Consider the following 22,166-nt stretch of genomic DNA (forward strand, 5'->3'; position numbering starts at 1 on the left):
GTTCATGAAGTCATTACTAGTTAACGTTAAAGGGATTGTTGGCTCAACAGAGCTCTGACTGTTTGTCAAGTTAATCTGTTCGTATTTTCACATTCAATTTTGTCGCTGTCTGGTTTTCGGCGCGAGATACTAACATCATAAATTGAGGCTGAAGTGTGTCATAGGAACTAGCTCTAGCAAGAAACTAAAAACATTCTATGTTGAGACTAGAGTTGTAGCCCACATTACATTCCACATTTAACTTTGTCTATGACTGGCTTTTGTGGCAAGAAACTGTGAAACTTGAGCTCAGAGGTTTCTGTGTGTGTTTCTGCGTGTGAGACGCACTCTCTGTGTTTCAGTGCGTTAAATATGAATATGGTGACAGTGGCGGTTGATGTGTTAATTGGAGGACAATATTTCATGATCAAAGGTTGACGCCTAGTGGACCTTGTGGATTAGTTCCAGGAGTGGTTTCCCAACCGGTAGATCGGACGCGGCCCGGAGGTAACTAGGGTAGCAACCTTGGATGTGGAACCTCAAAAAAGCTTGTTCATGGTGTGCCAACCCCCCTGTCCCTGGACGCAGAGGCCGGTCCAACAGCGTTTGGTTAGCTGAGGTGGCGACTTGGGAACTGAGGACTCCCGCATTAGCTACAGAATAACACTGAAACTGCTGTGTAATCACGGGTTTACATTTATTCTGGAATAGAACAAGAGGATATTTTGACATCTAAGGTTGAGTTCTATCATAGGTAAAAAGGTTGAATCACTCGCTTCAGTGGTAGAAATTGTTGATTGCTTTGTGCCTGTCCCCTGATGAGTGTGTAAAATTAAAATAAGAAAGAAAAGAGAGAAAAGAGGGTAATTTGGAGCCACATAAAGATAAGCAGGCGTAATTGGGTGCAATACTCTGGTGTAAAAAAAAAAAAAAAAAAAAAAAAAAAGTGAGAGGTAAGTAGTGGTGTGAAATATGTTGGGTTTTAAATCTGATGTGGAGAAATGGAGAAATAAAGGGAGAGTGTAGAATTATTTAGAAGCAGCGAGAGGAATGTGTTGTGAGACTGGCGTGCAGTCTGCACTGTAAAGGTGGGCTTGTTGCCTGCTTGTCTATTTAACAGTGATGAAAATGATATTAAATAAATCTCTTAGCGTGTTAATACAGGTGGCTACAGACCTGGACCAACCGCCCACCACAAGCACTGTTAAGTGATGGCTGTGTGCAGACAGGAATAGGACCCAAGGTGCAGACTCCAGAGACAAACTTAAACCAAAACAGCTTTAATGCTGAACTCAAACATAACATAACTGGAAAAAATCAAAATAAACTAACACCAGCAGACTGACAAAACACACAGCAACATAAACAGTAGATCACGACCCAGACGCAGAGAAACACAGGGCTTAAATATACAGAGGGAGCAATCAGGGAATGGGTAACAGGAGGGAAACACAGCTGGGGCAAATCAGGCCTAACGAGACAAAGGGAAGCGAAACCAGACACATTAACATCAGACATGGACTTTCAAAGTAAAACAGGAAACATGACACAGACTGAACAAAGACACAGACTCGCACGCACTGCAACAGAGGGAACAGAGACGTGGGACCAGGGCAGACACGGATACTGACTGGACACGGGGATATAGCAACTAAGGATACACAGAGACGTGAACTAGACAAGGGGATACAGCTGACAGGGGAGACAGAGCAGCTAAAGAAGACAGAGACATAAACCATAAGACAGAACTCAAAGAAACCAAAAACTAGAATGTATAAATAATATAATAAACTCAAAAACCATGGGTCAACGACCCAGGCATCCTAACAAGCACAGCGGCCAGAGCAAAATTATAGTAATGGGAACCACACCAAAAATCAGCAGCTGTGGAACCGACAGCAGCGAGGAGAGAAGTAGAGGAGAAATTAAGAGAAGCTGTAACACATAAAATTGGGTTGACATTTGGGGCCAACAGACTTGTGGAGTTTGGGAAGGCGTCCGGAGCATCGCAACAAAAGGTGAAACAAAAACACACACAAGCAGAGAAATTTTTAAGGAAACGCCTTGTTTGAAAAAAGAAAAAAAAAGCTAAGGCAGTTTAATTTAAATGTATGTACCTGTGTTGTCCTGTCAACTTGGTGGGTTATGAGTGATTATATCGTGAGAAAAAACAAAAAAAAAGGGGGAGAGAAGGCTGACACAGGGCCTGGCCCGGTGTTTCTCCCCTCTCTTAATAACACAGTCAACACAACATCATTTTCCTGTTCGTCCATTCCGGTCTGTTTTTTGTTTTTCTTTTTTCTTTTTATGCCCCATTACAGGCTGCTGGAAGCTGAGGCTGACCTGGACTCCTGCTGTCCCCTCTACCATCTTTGACGTGACCCTGACCAAACGCTGCAGGAGCTGGACCCACAACAACAATCTGAAAATGTCAACAGTGCTGCAGGAAAAGGATCTCATGCAGCAGAGACGGAGAGTGCTGAACCTAAGGCCCGTTTCACTACACGGGGGAGATTTCCAGACAGCTTCAGCTGACAGAGCTGTGACGAGACGCCCATTAAGCCCGGAGGAAAAGTGAGGCCGAGCAACATAATGCTGACCTTGATAACTCTGCATTTTTTTTTTTTTTGCCTGTCCCGTTTGGTTCTTTTGCCATCAGAATTAAATTAAAACTAAAGGCAAAAAAAGATGCCCAACGGATTTACTTTACCAAATGGACCATCCCAGCCTTGCCGTAATGGTCTATTTGATTCACCTTTTATTGTTTATTTTATTTTATTTTCACTTGCTAAATACGGGACAGACTTGAGGACAGACTTGACTGAGGAAAAGAACGGGGAGAAAGAAAGAGGGAAAGTAAAAAGGGGGGAGAAGAGGGACGGGGATAAAGGGCAAAAAACAAAAAACCAACAAAATAAGCAGACAAAAAATACATATATCAATCACCTGGATCACCTGTTGAGAAAGAAAAAAGAAGATAAGCAGAAGAAAAAGAGAGCAATAGAATAAAGAGCAATAGTGTGGGTGATTGTGGTGGAGCGGGAAGAGGGAGGCAGCAGGAGATGGGGAGGGAAGGAAGGGAGGGGGCAAGTGACCCCTCCCTGGGGCCAGCTCCCCCGCTGACCCCAGAAGGAGCTACTGAGGTCAAAAGCCACCTCAGAACGGACAAAACACAGAAGAAGATGCAGGTTTCACCTGCGGTGAGCATGGACACTGGAGAAAGGACTGCCTCAATTGTGGTCAGAACCAGGATGGACAGAACTTTGAGCAGCAGCAGCAGCAATGGTCACAAACAGACTGAAAAGGAGGAGGGCAGGACCCCAGGGCACGCTTCAGGCCACAGCCTGAAGCGTGAACAGACACCAGAACAGGAAAGTGATGAACACACACACTCATCTACACACACAAATACCTGTGCACTCGTTGATTGAGTGAGAAATGACACACACACCTAAATCGAAATGCTGATTCACTGAGAAGTGATCCACACACACACACATGCACACGCTTGTGCAATGAAGAATGCTTTGCTAACAAATGCTTATGTATGCAAAATGCTGCACACAAACATCCAAATATACAGAATTTGTTACAAGAAGCTATTGATTGCTTATTGGTTAAATGCGTTTTATATCACACAGAGGGCATTTGTGTAGGTTTAAGGGACAAGGTATAAAATTGTCTGGTTATGAAAACAATGTCTGTGCGTGATGTCTGTTTGTGGCTCAAGGCCTCGACTGAATTGTTTACTGTGCTTCACACAGTCTGATAAGGAGCAGTGGTACAGAGTGAAAATGATGAATTAATGGTGTGAGTTTTATTTCGGAGCGCCACATTGTTGTGATTGAGATTTAATTCAAGGAGGAACAAAAGGTGTTACGAGGTTCTCATTCTCACACAATATTGTCCCGGCAGGAAGAAAAACTTTCCTGTGAATTTCTGGTTGATTTTTGGTTTTTGCTTAGCACTGATTTTATTAGTGAGGTTTGGGTTGTTTTCTGTCTCTAAGAGAGAGAAAGACGGTTTTATGCTTGGACATCCTAGTATGTGTTATTTTATTAGTATTTTATTGGTTATGTTTGTTTTTGCTCTTGTTACAGTGCACTGAGATAAGAACATCTGAGAGGTGTGATCCACCGGTGGTGATATTTTGATATTTTGTGAGTTCCTGATTTAAGAATCAGCTCTTTAATCCAGGCCTGGAAGATTGAAATTTAAAGCGCTATAAAATATTCTTACTGGAAACAGTCGCAAAGTGTGCTTCTCCATGATTATAATGGGCTCTGGAGAAATTCACTTATATGGGACATTGATCACATGAGAAGTCCTGAGTCTAAAAGGATTGCAGCGAGTCAATCCAGTCCAAAAAACAAGGAACTGTTTTCCTTTAAAATGATGACGTCATCTTGCTGGTGATGGAGGCTCGAATAGGTTGTGCGTGAGACTCCATTATCAGCAATATCTGGTATGAATGTGTGTGGATGTATGCATGTGACTGGACTGTGATGGACTGATGACCAAAAGTTTTAATGGACTTAATACTGAGACAAAAACTGCACCGACCTTAGGATTAGTGAATGTCCACAAACAATTCACCCAGCCTGTAAAAGAAGGGTGGATGCTTTGTGTTGTTTTGTTTTTGCAGGAGGATAAGAGAGACCAGAGGGGGAGAATGTAGCTTCCCATGAGAGTGTGGAACTGCAGACTTAACCCTTTGGTTGCTAATTTTGAGTTACTGATGTTTGCATTAAGAAAATTGTGTTTTATTAGCTGTGTTTTGATTAAGGTATCACATTATATTGTTGGGAATGCCAAACGCCACAGTGAAGAAAACCTTTGATTTCACTCATGACTGGAATATGTTACTATTAACCATAGCAGGCCACTGTAAAAAGTCAAGTAAACTGTATAGAGGAAAATAGCCAAAACTTTAACAATATCTATGAATAACAGGGGAATGGTAGACTTGTCACATTCAAAATAGAGATATGTAATAACAAATACTGGTCCAAGTCATTTAGGTTCTCCATTGAAATAGTCAATAATTTAGAAAAGTAGAATAGAACCAACAGCAAAGTAAAGAAAGAAAAACCTATTGTGTTTAGTTTTGATAAATTCAAATTAAAATGTACCATTACACTCAGAGGATCAATATGAAATCAAATATATGCAAATTTTGTATGAAGCACATGACTGATAACTGTCCTGTCCTGAGCTTTTGTTTTTTCAGCACCCACTTGACCACACAAACAGTTTTTCGCACCTAAGGAGGGTAATTGCGAATATTCAAGGGAGGAATATCACCAAAAGGGGGAAAGGTAAGCCCCGATGGGGGTAATAACACCATAAATTTTACTTATGGTCAAATTTTTAAAATTTGACACCAAGCATAAAAATTCTCCGAAAATTTAGAGACAGAAAGGAGATCTAGATAAACATAATGTAGCAAGCCACATGAGGATGGAGCGTTGGAATCTATAATATTGTGGAATAACACGCAGTAAAATGTTGACTATGTTGATTATGTTTATTCCAGTGTGCAGAGATTTTCTAATCTGAACAGGTAATGCAATAAACAGGATTGTCAGAACAGTCAGCGTTAAAGTCACCTTTGACAGTCCAGACTAAGCTGTATTGACTTGTTGTGGACGCAGTCTACTTCATGTTTAAGCACTCTAATTAACAGATTGAAAATAGTGACATTAAAGGAAAAATATGCAGCGCCACCCTGTCAGATGCCAGTGACGGTTGGGCTCAGTGATGAATCAGGTGAGCTGGATTCATGGCTGAATTAAGACATAGATTCCCCTGCTGTGGTCAGTAAGGGAAAAACAGGGGGGGGGGAAGAAAAACGGCGTTTCAAATGTGAAGTTCATATTAATACGGATTTTGTTTCTAGGCAGTTCTGTGGACGCAGGCTCTGGGCGGAGCCAGGAGTTGAACAGATCTAACATAACAACTAAACTGAATTCCTTCCCCAACACAGGATGGCAGGGCTGTAGCAACGATACTCGAGAGGAGAATTTCTGATACTTTCTGAGATATGATGTCACTAATCTTTTCTTTTAATTTCTAGCTCCGGTGAATTGAGTTTTAACATCAAACAATGGTTTTATGAATATACTATGACTTTATTTGTGTGTTTAATAATTTAGGTATGGTAAAACTTAAGCTTGTAATGACCCAAAAGTTCCCAGACTTTTTCTAGAGAACCAGCGAGAAGCATTATTTTCATGTTTAAGCATTAATGATTGAAATAAATTGAATAGTGTTTAGAAGATAAAATGCCTGTGTTCACGAGAAGCTGAGTATCATACTGGAGAGGAAACCGTGGAACGGCAGGCTGAATGAAACATATGCTTTTTGTGAAAATGGGGGCAAATGTTAGAATTAAAAATGGTTAATTTGTTTTTGTTTTCTTTTACTAAACTAAGTGGTTATTTTTATTTTCATACAAGAGTTGGCACTAAATCTTTTGAAGGTCATAAGCTTCGTTCGGCGTGATGGTCCGGACTGATATATTGCAGGTATTGACTTTGAGTGCAGAGGGCTAAATGCAAACACGCTTACACACACATAGGATATGATTAGAATAAGTCCCTGGGACATTCTGAATATTCTAAACCAATTCTGAATCGCCAGAAGATCAGTAGATAACAACATTAGATTATTAGAGCTAGGCAGAGAGGTGTTTTGGTTTTCTGCCTCTTACAGAGAAAGGAACAGACACCAGACGAGGTCACGGAGATACGAGGATCCTTCGCAGCAGAGACAGACACGGTGACTGCCGAGACACCAACTGGGTCCAAGTGTCATGGCGTTTGGGCTCCAGCAAGTCACCTCAAAGGATGGATCCCATAAACACAGCAATAACCATGAAGGGGTTGGCGGAAATCCAGGAACACCAGACCAGCGAGGTTCGAGAGGCTCTTGGGCGAAAGGGGGACACGTTCCTGTTCCTTTTTCTGGGGGATACACAGGACACACAGGACCCGAGGATACACAGATCGTTGTTTGAAATCGGGGCAGAATAATCCCCTGATCTGTGCAACGACTGAAGGGTTGTCTAACCCCTGAGGTTGAAGAAAGAAGAGCAGAGGATCACCCGACTGGAAGACACTGGTGGCTGCAGCAATAAAATAAAGGCTAAAAGCTCCTCGGACAGAGGTTCTAGTCTGAGTACGTCTGAAGGGTATAAGGTAGCACCAAGATGGGGGTGGGAAACTGGAGCACCAAAATAAAGCTGTGGGAGAACTGGAGAGTGTCATCTGTAACTACTGTTGTTGTAATCATAGTTTTTCTTGCATCTGAACTGCGCAAACACAGAGGTCATCTCACATATGGTTCACCCGTTAAAGGGGGACAGAGGGCCTCAGGGGTAAGAAGAAATGGACCCTGCAACACTGGATTGCAGGGTGTAAGTGATCTCTTTAAAAAGAGATCAAAGGGGGAATTGTGAGATTATTATATTATCTTATGCCATGTTATACCCCTGATTAAAGATTGTGAAATTATTATGTAGTTTTAGTTTGCATTATTCTCCTGACTTAGAAGAAGGTGATAACTATTACATTTATTAAACTGATTTGCATTACATTAGACTGCTGATTTATTGTGAATGGATGATATTGTTTATGATGCATTATACTGCTGAGTTAAAAGAATGTGAGAATCATTAGATTTATTAGATAGGTTTGTATTATCCTATACCAGGGGTGCCCAATCCCAGTCCTCAAGAGCTACCGTCCTGCAGCTTTTAGATGCATCCTTGTTCCCACACACCTGAATCAAATGAATGGCTTGTAATCAGGCCTTTGCCAAACATGATGGCATGCTGAAGAGATCAAACCATTTGATTCAGCTGTGTTGGAGTAGGGATGCATCTAAAAGCTGCAGGATAGTAGCTCCCGAGGACTGGGATTGGGCAGGCCTGTCCTATACTGTTGATTTACTGTGAATGAGTTACCGCTGATTTATGAAGAGAATATTGTGTGCAGAGAGTCAGGGCCTTGCTTTTCTGATAGTAGAGAGGACAGAGCACATTCTACAGGAGCCACACCCTCACCTTTGTTGGAAGCAGAAAAACAGGGAGCCAAGGCCATAACTCAGGCTCACTGAGAGTTAGAAAGTATGTGGATGTTTAGGTTTTTATGACTAGGTGGGGGCCATCAGAGGCTATAAGAGTTTGAGTAACCCTCCACCATTTTGAGATTTGCTGTGACCCTCTTCATGCATATCTCCGCATCCGGACAGTTGGTGCGCAGAAGTGTTGTTTGGAATAATGAGAATTGTATGGAATAAAATGATTGTTGATTGAGCATTTATACACCAAGTGTTGTCCTTCTTTCAGCCCAAAGATCAAAAGAACTGAAGAATTTAACAATGGCTACCAATACATCCAATGTATTGGTTTGAAAATGATAGTCACCAAATTGAAATTGAATTTTATGTTTTGAAAATGAATTAATTTGCTTTCAAACTTTATTTTGAATAATTTCAAATTCACTTCTCACCATTTAGTTTCAGTTCTCAAATTCAGTTTTTTGGGACTTGCATGCGGTTCCTGCGAGAAAGGCGCACAGTAAATGAGCGCCAATTGAAAGATTAATACATTGTACCTGCAGACTCAGAGTGTTACTGAGCGGACCTATAGCATCTTGAGCTGTGGTGGGGCACAGATTAAATGTTCAGAAGTCATTCGTCATGTCATATGACCAGGGGATAAACTCTCAGGTTGGTAATAAATGTTTTACCTGTATAACAAAAAGCATCGTTTAAACAAATGATGGTTTGTCAAGGGTGTGAAGCGCAAGTCTCCAATTCAGCAATCCTGGCCTCCAGAGCTGCTAATTGGCTACATTTATTACTACATTTTACATCAGATAAAAACTTTGGTTGTAAGATTCAGATAATTATTTTTTTAAAAGCTAGACATTTTAAATGAGAATAAGAAAGAAAAGTATTTCTTTGTGCCCCCCTCTCCCTGTTAATGCCCTACCTGCCCCCCTGGCAACACTTTGCTAGACCCGCCCCTGCACAGTTACCAGCTGTCAGCTACATAAAAAAGGATCCTGGTGTTATTTGTCTCTCAGAAACAGTTCATAACTTCCCTTCAACTCATTCATGTCACCTAAAAGGTAAACCTGTTTCTCCATCACCTGTTCAGCTCTGATGATTCAGTAAGGACATCTCCTGGTTTCATCTTCATGTTTCCCTCTCACCACATATACAAACCGACATCATGACCAGCAGCTTTACAGCTGTGGCTCCAGCAAACATCAGCTGATACTAGAAATTAATATTAAATAAATTCTAACAACAGCTAATCAAGCTTAAACGTGCTACTGTTGTTTAGCGCGACATCCGCTGGTTTCTTCTTTCTGGCACAAATTCAGCGATAAAAAAACAAGAGAGAAAAGCCGATCAGCTGATCATTGATCAGTTTCATGATTGAAGTAGAAACAGGAGAGGGAGGGGGAGAGAATGAGAGGCAGCTGTGCAGCATAAAGACAGAATAACTCCAGCTTTGTGTCTTTTTTTCATTCTGGCTGAAGTACAGGACAAACTGTGTTCCTTTTCACCTCAATACGAAATGCGTGATATTTTCTCTGAATACGAGACGATTCTGTTTTTTACGGGACGGTTGGCAACTCTACTAACTAAGCTTATGAATAAAATAAAGTTTACTATCAGTAACATCATAGCACCCACCCAGCTGTATATAAACTCCGTCATGCTAGCTAGTAGCAGTACGAGTTATTGTAACTGACGGTAAAAATTCAGCACAACGAAAATAAACTCCACCTAAACTTGGTTTATATCTGACCCGGAGAGACTGCAGGTCATAACTTCTTACCTGAAGTTCAGTTCACCTGACACTCGGACTTGTCGCCTTGGGCCCCTCCTCCTCTTCCTGCCTCCCGTTTCCCTCATCCACCTGCTGGCCTCTGTGGAAGCTCCGCCATAGCCACCACCAACCAACTGAGTTATTTTTACTCACTGGCCAGCATCTGGCCAATCCACCACCTTTCAAAAACAAAAATCCATCGGCCCATAAAAACAAACAATCACCAGTTTTCCAGGTGGAAAACAGGAGGAGTGATACACCTGCTGTTGTCAGGCCTGCAGGTTATTTTTAAAAAATGCCTTAGCTGCATTTAACTTTGTTATTTGCAAAATTTGTGGATAGGTTTTAAAATTTACAATAAATCTGTAAATCTACAGCATCTGCATCACTAGTAGCAGTGCACCAATTCCCTGATCCCATGTTTTGACTGACAAAGAGCCATCAAAAAAATACCAATCAGTAGTTCCTCACCTTTGACCATGGGGCAGATTGCTAGACCTCAGTGCAGCGTTCGATACTGTTGGCCATAATATTCTAATAGAGCAATTGGTGATTATCAAAAACTTACAAAGACTAACATTTTCAGATGAGATAAAGACCGCCAAAAGTTGATTCTGTTCATCTGGACGTAGCGTTTTGTGGGAGAAACGTTTCGTCACTCATCCAAGGTACTTCTTCAGTCTCAGCTGACTACATGTTTCCCCAAATCTTATACACAGTAAATTTGCATAATGACTGAAACCAGCCCACTGAAGGAGCAATGGGCTGGGAGGTCAGTTCCTTAATCATAATTATGCAAATTCTCATGACCATTGATCAACAACCACTGACCAAAACCCCCTGATCAAAGACCACTGATCAATGGCCATGAGTACCATTCACAGAGAGGTGGGGAATGGCTGCAGTCACAGCATTGTAAGATGGTGACAGATGTACCCTTAGGCCCCCTCCTCGATTCAGAGATGGTCTTTCCCTTTTCACGTAAATGGCCTCCTTGACTCCGCCCTCTAACCAGCGTTCCTCCCTGTCCAGGATGTTACATCCTCATCATTGAAAGAGTGTCCACTGGTCTGTAGGTGTAAACAGACTGCAGAGTCCTGGCCTGACGAGGTAGCTCTTCTGTGTTGTGCCATCCGCTTCACCAGAGGTTGTTTGGTTTCCCCGATGTATAAATCCTGGCAATCCTCCTGCACTTAACAGCGTACACTATGTTACTCTGTTTGTGTCGGGGGACCCGATCCTTGGGGTGGACCAATTTTTGGCGCAGCGTGTTTTGGGGTTTAAAAGCCACAGAGACCTGGTGTTTAGAAAAAATGCGTCTCAACTGCTCCGATACTCCTGACACGTACGGGATCACTACAGGGCAGTGTTTGTCCTCTTCTGGATCGGCTGGAGCTTTCTTTAGGGCCCTTCCCAGCTTTGACAAAAGTCCAGCTGGGATAACCACATTTACTCAGGGCCTTTTTGATGTGCTGTTCTTCTGCTTCCTGGCTGCTGTGTCTGTAGGGATGGTGTTCGCTCTGTGTTGTAGCGTCCTGATGACACCCAGTTTGTGGTCCAGTGGATGATGAGAGTCAAACCTTAGATACTGATCTGTATGTGTAGGTTTACGGTACACGTCAGCTTTTAGATGTCCCCCATTACTGATGGAAATCTCACAGTCTAAGAAGGCTAACCTGCCACTTTTCATATCCTCCCTGGTGAATTTGATGTGTCGGTCCACCGAGTTAATGTGATCCATGAATTGTGGAACGTCCTGAGATTTGATTTTCACCCAGGTGTCATCCACATATCTGAACCAATGGCTTGGTGGTGTTCCAGGGTAGGATAGCAAAGCCCTCTTTTCCACTTCTTCCATGTACAAATTGGCCACGATGGGTGAAACTGGGGAGCCCATGGCACACACATGTTTCTGCCTGTAGAACTGACCCTTGTGTGTGAAGTAGGTGTAATGAAGACACAGTTCCAAAAGCAAACACACTTGGTCGATGCTGAGAGTGATCCTGTTGCTGAGGTTGGGGTCATCCTGTAATCTCTTACGGACTACCTCCAACGCTTCCGTGACTGGGATGCAAGTGAAGAGAGATGTAACGTCGTACGAGACCATGGTTTCATCTGCCTTCATAATGACATCTCTCACCTTCTCAACAAAATCCAGGGTGTTCTGGATGTGGTGTTCAGAGCTGCCCACCAGCGGGTTGAGGATCGAAGCCAGAAACTTGGAGATGTTATAGGTGACAGAGTTGATCATGCAGACAATCGGTCTTAAAGGTGCACCTTGTTTGTTTATCTTTGGTAAACCATACAGGCTCGGTGTAGACTCCACTGGGTATAGCCTGTGGTATGAGGTCCGGTCAATAGCCTTGTCTTGTTCTAACTGCTTCAGACAGTCTATCGCCCTCTTCCTGTAGCCACTTCCTGGGTCTCATTTCAGGGGCTCATAAGTATTTTCATCACTGAGTAGTGACAAAATTTTCTCATGACAGTCTTTCTGGTTTAGCAATACTGTGCACCTACCCTTGTCTGCCGGAAGGATGATAATGTTGTTGTCATCACTAAGTGATGTGAGTGCCTTCCTCTCCTCCAGGCTGATGTTGGATGCTGGGGGCATCCAACATCACAGTCTCAGCTGACTGCAGATTTGGGGAAACCTGCAGTCAGCTGAGACTGAAGAAGTCACTTGGATGAGTGACGAAACGTTTCTCCCACAAAACGCTACGTGCAGATAAACAGAATCAACTTTTGGAGATTTACTTTCCTGGATGATTGAGAATGCATCAAGATGAGATAAAGACATTAAGCAAAGGAAGACCATAACCTGAGAGCAACAAAATGTACAACTTGGATCCTTTCTTGGACAAAGACAAGGTGGGAGGAAGGCTACAACATTCATTGCTTCCAAACACATTCAAACATCCAACTGTCATTCCAAGATAGCATCATATTACAAAACTCATAATCGCTCACTGTCACGAAAGGATAAATCATCAAGGAAAGAGCTTCACAATGAGCGAAATACAGTCCAGCGGTTATTGGATTCCCAAGCTAAGTCAAACAGTATCAGACTACATCCGTCAGTGTGTGTTATGTCTGAGACTAAGGAGAGCTGTGGAAGGACAAAAAATGAAAGATCTCCCCACAGAAAGAGTCGAACACTCTCCGCCTCTCACATACTGTTGTATGAATGCATTGTTAGTTTGATCTGAATCAGAATCCAGTGTTTGATGGAAATCTCCTCCTGCTGCACTTCAACACATTAAAGAGAGAGATGAAAGAAAAGCTGATGATGAGAGCAGAGAGAGGAAGGTGTACTTACCGTGCAGGAGGATCACAAACACCACAAACATCTTCATGTTCCTGTCAAACTCAGAGACTCTTTAAAAGCCCTTCAGGACATCAGCTCACAGCAGCTTCACTTTCCTCTACTGACACTCTCACACTGCTTCAGACGGGACATGAGGCTGACGGCTGCAGTACCCACCGTGACCATGTCACTGCTGATCCACAGAGTTAAATCAAAGCCTGTGAGGAAAAGTGAGCAGATGGCTCAATAAGGTGTGTCTGTGTCACAGATCATTTACAGCCCTGCTCGACCAAACTTCAGCAAAGCAGAAATAAAATGTGAACTTTGCTAAGAAACAAAACAAACTTGTTAATGTTTAATTTTGGTTCTTGAATCACGAGTTTACAGTTTCAGGTCGGTGTTACAGTCTGTATGTAGAGAATAATACAGACACACATTCTTCTATGTTATATTAGTGTTTATACGAGTATCCTGGTGACTTTTATGACATGTCACATACTCATATGATGACTGAACTTCGACCTTCACACAGAAACTCAAACTCTGATAAACTGAACCTGCAGCCGAGCAGGTCAGGACTTCCTGTAAGATCTTAGTTTTTACTCTCTGATGGTTTAACTTCAGCTTTTCAGCACATTTATTTAAAATTACAGTCAAAGCCAATAAAACACTTTAAACCAGCTGCAGGTTTGATGTGTTTCATTCATTTAGTGTCATTAAATAAGTGAACAGCCTCACCCTGTGTAAACATGTCTTTAATTCCAGATCAGTTAATAGAATAGAATAGAATGCCTTTATTGTCACTGTACAGTTGTACAATGAGATACAGAGCATCTCCTACTCAGTTTAAACATCCTCGGGGGGGGGGGGGGCGTACAGTTCTGCAGCGCTATATACACATGGACAGTATTAACATAGGGAAAAAGATATATATATATAAAATGTACAAATATACAAGCCGGTTTTTAAAAAAAAAAGTAATATGTAATAAATAGTGTTATGTATATACAGTTGAGTTATTGCACATAGAATTGGTATTGCACAGTGGTGGTCCATAAAGGAAGTGGTGCATGTGTGAGTTCAGGGTGGTTATGGCTTTGGGGAAGAAACTGTTTTTGAGTCTGTGGGTTTTTGTGCTGATGCACCTGTAGCGCTTCCCTGAGGGAAGCAGGCTGAACATGTTGAAGCCAGGGTGGGAGCTGTCCTTGATAATGTCTGCTGCTCTGCTGAGGCAGCGGGAGGAATAAATGTCCATCAGGGAGGGGAGAGGGCAGCCGATGATCTCTTGTGCTGTCTTGATCACACTCTGAAGCCTCACTCTATCCGCCTTGGTGCAGCTGCTGTACCATACCGTGATCCAGTAGGTTAGCAGGCTCTCAATGGACGAGCAGTAGAAGGTCAGCAGCAGGTTGGAGTTCAGCTTGTACTTCCTGAGGACTCTCAGGATGTTGTCTGTCCAGGAGATGTCAGCAGAGATGAGGACACCAAGGAACCGGAAGCTGTGGACCCTCTCCACACACTCCCCGTTGATGTAGAGGGGGCCAAGTCAGTGCTGTGTCTCCTGAAGTCAACAATGAGCTCTTTGGTTTTCTTAGTGTTCGGTGCCAGGTTGTTTTCTGAACACCATGCTGCCAGCTTCAGGACTTCCTCTCTGTACTCTGCCTCGTCTCCCTTTGAGATGAGTCCGACTACCGTGGTGTCATCAGCAAACTTGATGATGAGATTGTTGTTGTGGGTCGAATGTGATGCTGTTAATGAAACACTTTGAATCAAAGCTGAAAGTCACATGTTGGTCGTGCAGCTCCACACAGGATCTAAATAAAGGCTTTACTGAAGCACCGATGCCTCGTTTTACACGCAAAGCTTCTCAAAGACAAACAAAGAAGAAGAAGCAGTCACTGAATGTGACACAGACACATGAAGAAGTCAGACAGGTGGAGTAAAGCTGAGCTCTGATCCTGGCAGAGGGTAAAATCAATGATTAACTTCGACAGTTCAGGACAGAAGGACTCTGGGCTTTGTTTCAAAAACCGTGTTAACGACAGAGACGTTTTACAGGCTCAGAATGGACTTCAGTCTTTTTTGGCTGTGACAGAAAGCACACATGCTAACACTGATATCTGTATCCTGGTCCCGGTGACTTCAGAGTCAATAAAACTGACCCTGCAGCTTCTGTTTGCCCAGTGTCTCTGAAAATGCTTCCACAGAACTCAGCTGTGGGTGATTCTGAGATCACACCTGCTCTCATGATAAAGATCATAAGATTATATTTGAGATATTTTGTGTGGTCATGCAGAGAAGGAGTGAGAAGTGTGGACAGAGTGAGTGAGATGAGCCTGAGGGAGCTTCACACTGATCACAGCTCACCTACAGTCTCACTCGCTCTTTGTTTGCAGCTCCTGTGTGACTTTAGCTCCACCTGGTGGTCAGAGGCAGACACTCTCATCCAGATTTAAATAACTTTATTGGTATTCTTACACAGAGAGTGGTAGGAGGGGTTAAACAGGAAGATGGAGGAAACTTTGTGATCCAGCTGGTCGTCATGGTAACGGTCACACAGTTTTTGTCAGGTGATCAGTGGCGTCAAATTGAAAGGATTTATGGGATAATAATGTTTCTTTGTTGTGAGCGTAAACAGGTGATGATCTAACAAAGAAAAACGCTTCAATAATGAATCACAGTGTTTATTTTACACATTATTTCATATTTTTAACATAAATGTTGTGTAGGTACTCACAGTATTTATTTCAAAGGGTCATTTTTATTATTATTTTTTATTCTCATTAAAGAACAGCATAATTTGGATTTTTCTGATCAGAGTGAAACTGAAATAATAAACTGAGCTTGGGTCAAAAAGCTCCAGCAGAGTGGAAACATCAGGAAACTCGACTGTTTTGATTATGAATGTTTGAATTATGCAGTGAAAATTAATACTGATTATTTCAGTGTTTAAAAGACCAACTCTGATTATAAACTCTGGGTAATAAACACCAAGGATGAGCTTTACTATTGGTTTTATTTTTACATATTTACATCAGTTTGTCTCTGTTACTGACGTTGACTCTGAGCCTGATCAGCAGGTTTACATAAATATGTAAGTCACACAGAGCCCATGTGAAGCAGGTCTGATTCATAGGAATAAACACCTGGTTAAATCTTCTCGATCTTCTTCTCGTGCACCTCTGGCTCATTTTTACCCCAGCTGATATGCTCAGATCTGTCTAGAGCCCACGCCTGACCTCTGACCTCAGACTGACAGCAAACATCAACGTCTGCTTCAAACTGACTTGAATTTGTTGTGTCAGCTGATGGAGCTGATCTGTCCTCCTGCCAGCACACACAGGTGGATCTGCAACATGAGCTCTACTCCCAGCATCAGACGGAGAACCTTCAGTGACACAGGAAACAGTCTCCACCCTCCAGATTCAGCAGATTTACCTCCATCTTTATCGACGCCACATGAATGAAAACCAAGTTCCAGCAGCTTCACAGCACACTGAGGAACATAAAGGGACTTCCAGTCAAACATCAGCCACACTGAAGCCGGTGCACAGGTGGTGTTTCTGATTTTTACAGCCTGAATCACACAGCTTCACATCCACCCATCAGGAGTCCAAACACCTGTCAGGTACTTGGTTAAAGTTCACTTGTTGGTGTTGTGTTCATGTTGTAACCTCCACTGAGTCACATTAATCTTACTGTGTTCGCTTTAATTGAGATGGAAAGTATACTCGTTTCCTTCAAGATGTTCCAGATGTGAGGAGGTCCTGACTCCTGAGAGGTCCCGTCTCCTCAGGTTGAGCACCACTGAGTTAAATGTCTTCTCTATCTAAACACACACAGGAGGGAGCAGCAGCTACATTCATAAAATACACATTTCCCATTTCACAGTAAATATACTCATAAATATATTTTCAGTACAGAGTACTCAGGAGCAGGCTTTTATTTTGAAATACAAATAGCGCTTATTGAGATACGGAAGCCTGTGTATGCCAAAAAACAAAGCCTAAAAGAAGAACTCTGGATCAAATAAAAATACTTTTATTATATATATTTATACTGGAGTGAGAAGTTTGAAGCATGATTGTGTTTTTTACACTAATTGTAAATTTAGTTTACTTGTGCCTTTATTTCATAAATGTCCTAATATCATAAAACACAAGGATGTAGATCACAGCGGGGCTTAATATGTGATGATAAAAATTATAGTAATATATAAAAATAAAACTCTACGTTCATGTGATATTTGTGATTGTTTACAAAATAAAACCAAGTTATTATTTCCTAACTAGAAAAAAGTTTGTGCTTCTGTTTGTACGGATACACGTTTTATTGTTATACATATTTATGTGTTTCACAGTTTCATAAAATCTAGATTTTTATTTCTGCAGCTCCTCACAAACATTGTTTAATTAAGGAACTTCCATAAATCCCTACATGATTAACTAGGAAACAAACATATTTATATTTTAATGGTTTTACCATAAAAGTTTCCTTTGATACCAGCTTCCAACCTTCTCGTTATTTTTCTCTGTTTTTAACTGTTTTCCTGTCACAGTTTATCCATCTGAATATTTTACTGTATTAATGAAGATGTGAAGATTAATACAAGAATAAATATTTCTGATTATCTACAGTCTGAACTCTTCCTCATCTTCATCTTCTCGCCTCCTTCTTCACATTTCTTGGCTTGTTGCCCAGCAACGCGTCCATCTCGGCGATGAGGGGCGGAGTCAGCTGAGACAGCACCTGAGGGACAGAACAGGAAGTGGTTAGTGGCTACCAATCACAGGCCTCAGACTGGACCTCTGACTGGTTGTTTCCTGTTATCGCAGCATTTTTTGTCTTTAACAGCTGATTTTTTATTTAAAATGTGAACTTCCTGTCATATTTCTGTCTTTGCTGTAGTTTTAGCTGTTGTTTATTATTCTGAGTTTATTCAGAAACTGTAAACTTCAGTCAGCCAGTCTCGTCATAATAAACAAATATATATTTGTTTATTCCAGACTGAGGCTAAATCTGCATTAGTTCCCTCAGATGTTCCCTCGCTGTTTGCGGATCTTGAAGATCTCAGAAACGTCCCAGAAGCTGTAATGTGTACTTGGGGTTAAAGGTCAAAGGTGAAGGTTCAGTGCCACGTTGTTACCCTGACAGAGCCGAGGTTCTCCAGCAGCTGTTCTGTGTTGGAGACGCCGAGCAGCACCGAGCTGACGCCTTCACTGCGGAGACACCAGGCTGGCAAACACACAGAGACATCAGTTAATATCACACACACACACACACACACACACACACACACACACACACACACACACACTTGTGGTGCTGTAAGATTACCAATGGCCAGCTGAGCAGCCGTGCAGTTCAGCCTGTCAGCCAGCAGGTGGAGCTCTTTGATTTTGCTGAGCTGCTTCTTCCCCTCATCACTGCAGAGGCGCTCCTTCAGCCAAGCGTAGCCCTGCACACACACACACACACACACACACACACACACACACACACACGTATTGATCAGCAGGGTAACAGATGGCCTCATTGTGCTGCTCCGAGCTCAGATTGATGGTGTTTGTGCTGCTTGTACCTTCATGGCAGCTCTGGAGCTCTCAGGGACGCCCTCGTTGTATTTGCCCGTCAGCAGGCCGCAAGCTAACGGGGACCAGGTCATGGCTCCGACACCTGACAGACACACAGACCTCATGTTGGAGCACTTTTGTTAAACGGGTCTAAATTTAGAGGTGGACCTGAACAGCTGCTGTCCCCACAGACCTCGGCTGGGTCTCAGCGTCCAGTTAAAGACACAGAGCAACATTTCATCATCGCACCAGCCTGAGAGCTCATCAGTGACAGCTACTGACAGAACAACAGACACACAACCGCTGATCGCACAGCTGTACTCTGCCAAAGTGACCTGTGAGCAACAGTAAACATTCCCACACAACCCACAGCTCCCACAGCTCCCACTACAGTGTTTAACGCAGGTCAGCCTTCTACCTGGCCGATGAGATCAAAGAGATGAGATTAAAGCAGGTTCATGGTCAGTGTGTGACCAGGACCATAGCTAAAGAGGTGGCCAGGGGTGGTTCCGGCCCCTCTGAGAAACGTCCTGTCACATAAATGTAACCACAGCTGGAAGTTAGTGGAAGCTGGACGAGGTGAAAGCAGCCAGACGAGCCTCGAGCTGACAGCTTTCACCAGGGTGATGTTTTGAAATTGGCTGTAAAACCACTGTCATCATTCACTTGTCAGCTCATGAGCTCCGAAACCCTCCTTCCTGATTCTAATGAGACCAAATTTCCAAACTGAACATGATTTTTTTATTTAGTAAGGCCTGGAACTTGCGACTGAGACCAGAAACACATCAGGGACAAGTTTACAGAGCCCCCTGCTGGTCATAAAGAGGAATGCATATTTAATGCACTCCAGCACTGACTCGTGTTTCAGACCCACACACTGCAGCTGTCTGCGGTTAAAAAACAGGGCTGTGCTCATCAGTCTGTTAGCTACATTCATCCAAACTGTGTTCAACCTCCAAAATCAGCTGACGCAGAGAAACCTTCACTTTGTACACACAGAGAATAAATCTGGGAAATCACGTTCATGTGCTCATAAATAAAGAGTGAAGGTGAACTTTGACGCTGAATGTGATGTATGATCAGCAGCAGTGAAGCTGCTCTGTTATCTCCCGTAGCCCTGGTACTCCTCAGGGTTCCACTGAGTCTCAGCTGTGCCGTCATGAAGCCGTTAAAGGCGTCTCAGGATTTAGAGGCAGCTGTCTGCTACTCAAAGGGTTGATGGTTTGAGTCCAGCTCCTCCAGTCTGCTGCAGCTCAGACTGCTCCTGGTTTACGTTGATGATGCAGGACGTGGTTTATAAGACCGAGCAGACATGTCCTGTAACTGTGCGATCATCACAGTTCTGTGTTCGGCTTTCTATAAGAACCCTCAGACACTGATGAGATAACTGAGAAATCGTGTGTGTGTGTGTGTGTGTGTGTGTGTGTGTGTGTGTGTGTGTGTGTGTGTGTGTACCGATCTTGTGGTAGAGTTCGGGCAGGTGCAGCTCCACTTTGTCTCTCTGGAAGTAGTGATACTCGGCCTGCTCGCACACCGGAGGGATCAGGTTAAACTGCCGCGCAATGGAGTACGCCTCCTGGTGGACACACAGGTGAGACACACTCGGGTGTTTCGTTAATGAATCTGTCATGAGATAGAAGCTCATCTCTGTCTATATTTATTTATTTTAATATACAGTATCAGGAACATAAATGTCAAAGCTCAGAGTAAAGCTGTGCAGGTCCCACAGCTGTGAGTTGTGTTACCATGATCTCCACCACGTTCCAGCGCGACGTCCCCCAGTACATGGCCATGCCCTGCTCGATGACGAAGGTCATGGCTCGAACGATCTCTGCAAAAACAGAAAGCAGTGAGTCCCAGCTGCACACAGACTGAGGCTCTCTGCTCTGCTTCATCCAGAACAGGAAAAATGATGTTTTCATCGTGTTTAGACAGAACGCACTGAGACAGTAGATAACGTTCCATTTTAAACTTTTACATTTGTCTGCTGCAGAGAAAGTTTCATTCACTAAACGTGATGAGCTGTAGCTTTCAGTTACTGAAAACTTTAAATACTGTTGTATTTTGTCTCCATGTGGAGCTACTTTGTTCACGTGTTTGTGCACGTGTGTTTGTGCACGTGTGCTTGTGCACGCTGACCCTCCATCGGCGCGTTCACGTCCGTTCTGTTGGCGAAAACGATGTCCACATAGTCCAGCTGTAACCTGGAGAGCGAGCCACGCAGACCTGCAACACACACACAGATGGCCATTCTCAGCATGCCGCCGTAATTCAATCAAATAATGAAATCAGTTTTATTTCCAGCCTGAAGGACACAAAGTGCCGCTGTCACTCAGCCCTGCAGCATCTGTGAGTTTGGCCCTCGCGGGCCTCCGTATGGCTCACACTGAATCATTTTCTCTCCTGCAGACGCTGAATTTTGTGTTTCTGATCAGCGCTGCACATGAAAGTGATCAGATGCTCTGCTGGTGGAAAAGCTGGAGGTGCGTGGGAAACGTGGTGGGCGCCTCCTCCACCTGCACCGTCAGCAGAGACGCTGTGAGTGTGTGCATCTCTGACAGCTCCGCGGAAACCTGCGTCTGCTCTTTCTGTTGTTTCTGCTGTTGTTTTGATGACTGTTTTTGGTGTGAGCTGACGGCAGGAATTATCTCAGACGACCTCGTGAAGGACGCTCGGAGGACTCGGAGGGTTTGAATGACGCTCAGCAGCAGCGCAGCGAAGGCTCGACGTCCTGGATTACTGCTACTTTATCCAGACTTAAAAGATCAGCACAGGCAGATTCTGCTGCTGGCGCATCTGTGAGAAGTGATTCAAACACAGCCAGTGTAGTCCAACATAAAGAACCGGACCCTGTGAAGGTCCAGCAGTTTGTCTTTGTGGTCTGACCCTATCAATCAGCTGTGGTGTTACATCATCACCAACGTGCCAGCTAAGCTGTAACACTCAGAATGTTTGTGCGCTCACAAATCCTCAAAGTGCTGCAGAAAACAGACGAGCTGCACTTTCTGCTCAAACAGGATGAAGCTGCTGTGTTCAGCTGCTCCCTTACAGACAGTCGTGCACACGTGTGACCGGGATCAAACCTGCAATCCTCTGATTGGGAGGTGAATGTTTAAACCATGAAGACACGAAGCCTCTGAAAACTTCTTTCACTTCTGTCGTGTATACCAGCTGTTTTACAGGTGTAACATTTTAACAGATGGGCCCCTGGAGAAAGCTCCACCTCCTTTCTGCAGCCACTGTAGCCCCGCCCACAAATGTACCAACTGTTGTGTGAAGGTTGAAGATGTTTGTGTCCTTTAGAAAACCTCCAGAGAACGTTAGGACTTCCTGCTTTTACAGGACGAATCATAAAAGCAGAGCTGCTGCTAGATTAGTCTGACGCCTGGACCAGGCTTTGCATCAGCGGCACGAGCGCTGCAGTTACTGTCCTGCTGCTCCAGCAGATGAATAAATAACTGGA

The 22,166-nt window shown here is 43.3% G+C and overlaps 2 protein-coding genes across 2 annotated transcripts in view; both read right to left on the reverse strand.

Annotated features, from left to right (window-relative positions):
- LOC120732002 (butyrophilin-like protein 2) overlaps positions 1-13,249 on the reverse strand; it is a 29,315-nt gene extending 16,066 nt beyond the window's left edge. Inside the window, exon 1 of the mRNA XM_040029383.1 lies at positions 13,143-13,249. Coding sequence (XP_039885317.1) covers positions 13,143-13,179 — 37 coding nt within the window. The 5' untranslated portion in view covers positions 13,180-13,249. The remainder of the gene's footprint in view (positions 1-13,142) is intronic.
- A 2,198-nt stretch (positions 13,250-15,447) lies between these two features.
- The window catches only part of LOC120732003 (voltage-gated potassium channel subunit beta-3-like), a 17,160-nt gene continuing 10,441 nt past the window's right edge, over positions 15,448-22,166 (reverse strand). Inside the window, exons 8-14 of the mRNA XM_040029384.1 lie at positions 20,843-20,929; positions 20,449-20,534; positions 20,159-20,279; positions 18,712-18,806; positions 18,468-18,588; positions 18,277-18,365; positions 15,448-17,879 (exon numbers count right to left, since the gene is read on the reverse strand). Of these exons, the coding sequence (XP_039885318.1) occupies positions 17,787-17,879; positions 18,277-18,365; positions 18,468-18,588; positions 18,712-18,806; positions 20,159-20,279; positions 20,449-20,534; positions 20,843-20,929 (692 nt within the window). The 3' untranslated portion in view covers positions 15,448-17,786. The remainder of the gene's footprint in view (positions 17,880-18,276; positions 18,366-18,467; positions 18,589-18,711; positions 18,807-20,158; positions 20,280-20,448; positions 20,535-20,842; positions 20,930-22,166) is intronic.

Source organism: Simochromis diagramma, unplaced genomic scaffold (assembly GCF_900408965.1).
Source record: "Simochromis diagramma unplaced genomic scaffold, fSimDia1.1 OVJJ01000395.1, whole genome shotgun sequence".
Lineage (NCBI taxonomy): Eukaryota > Metazoa > Chordata > Actinopteri > Cichliformes > Cichlidae > Simochromis > Simochromis diagramma.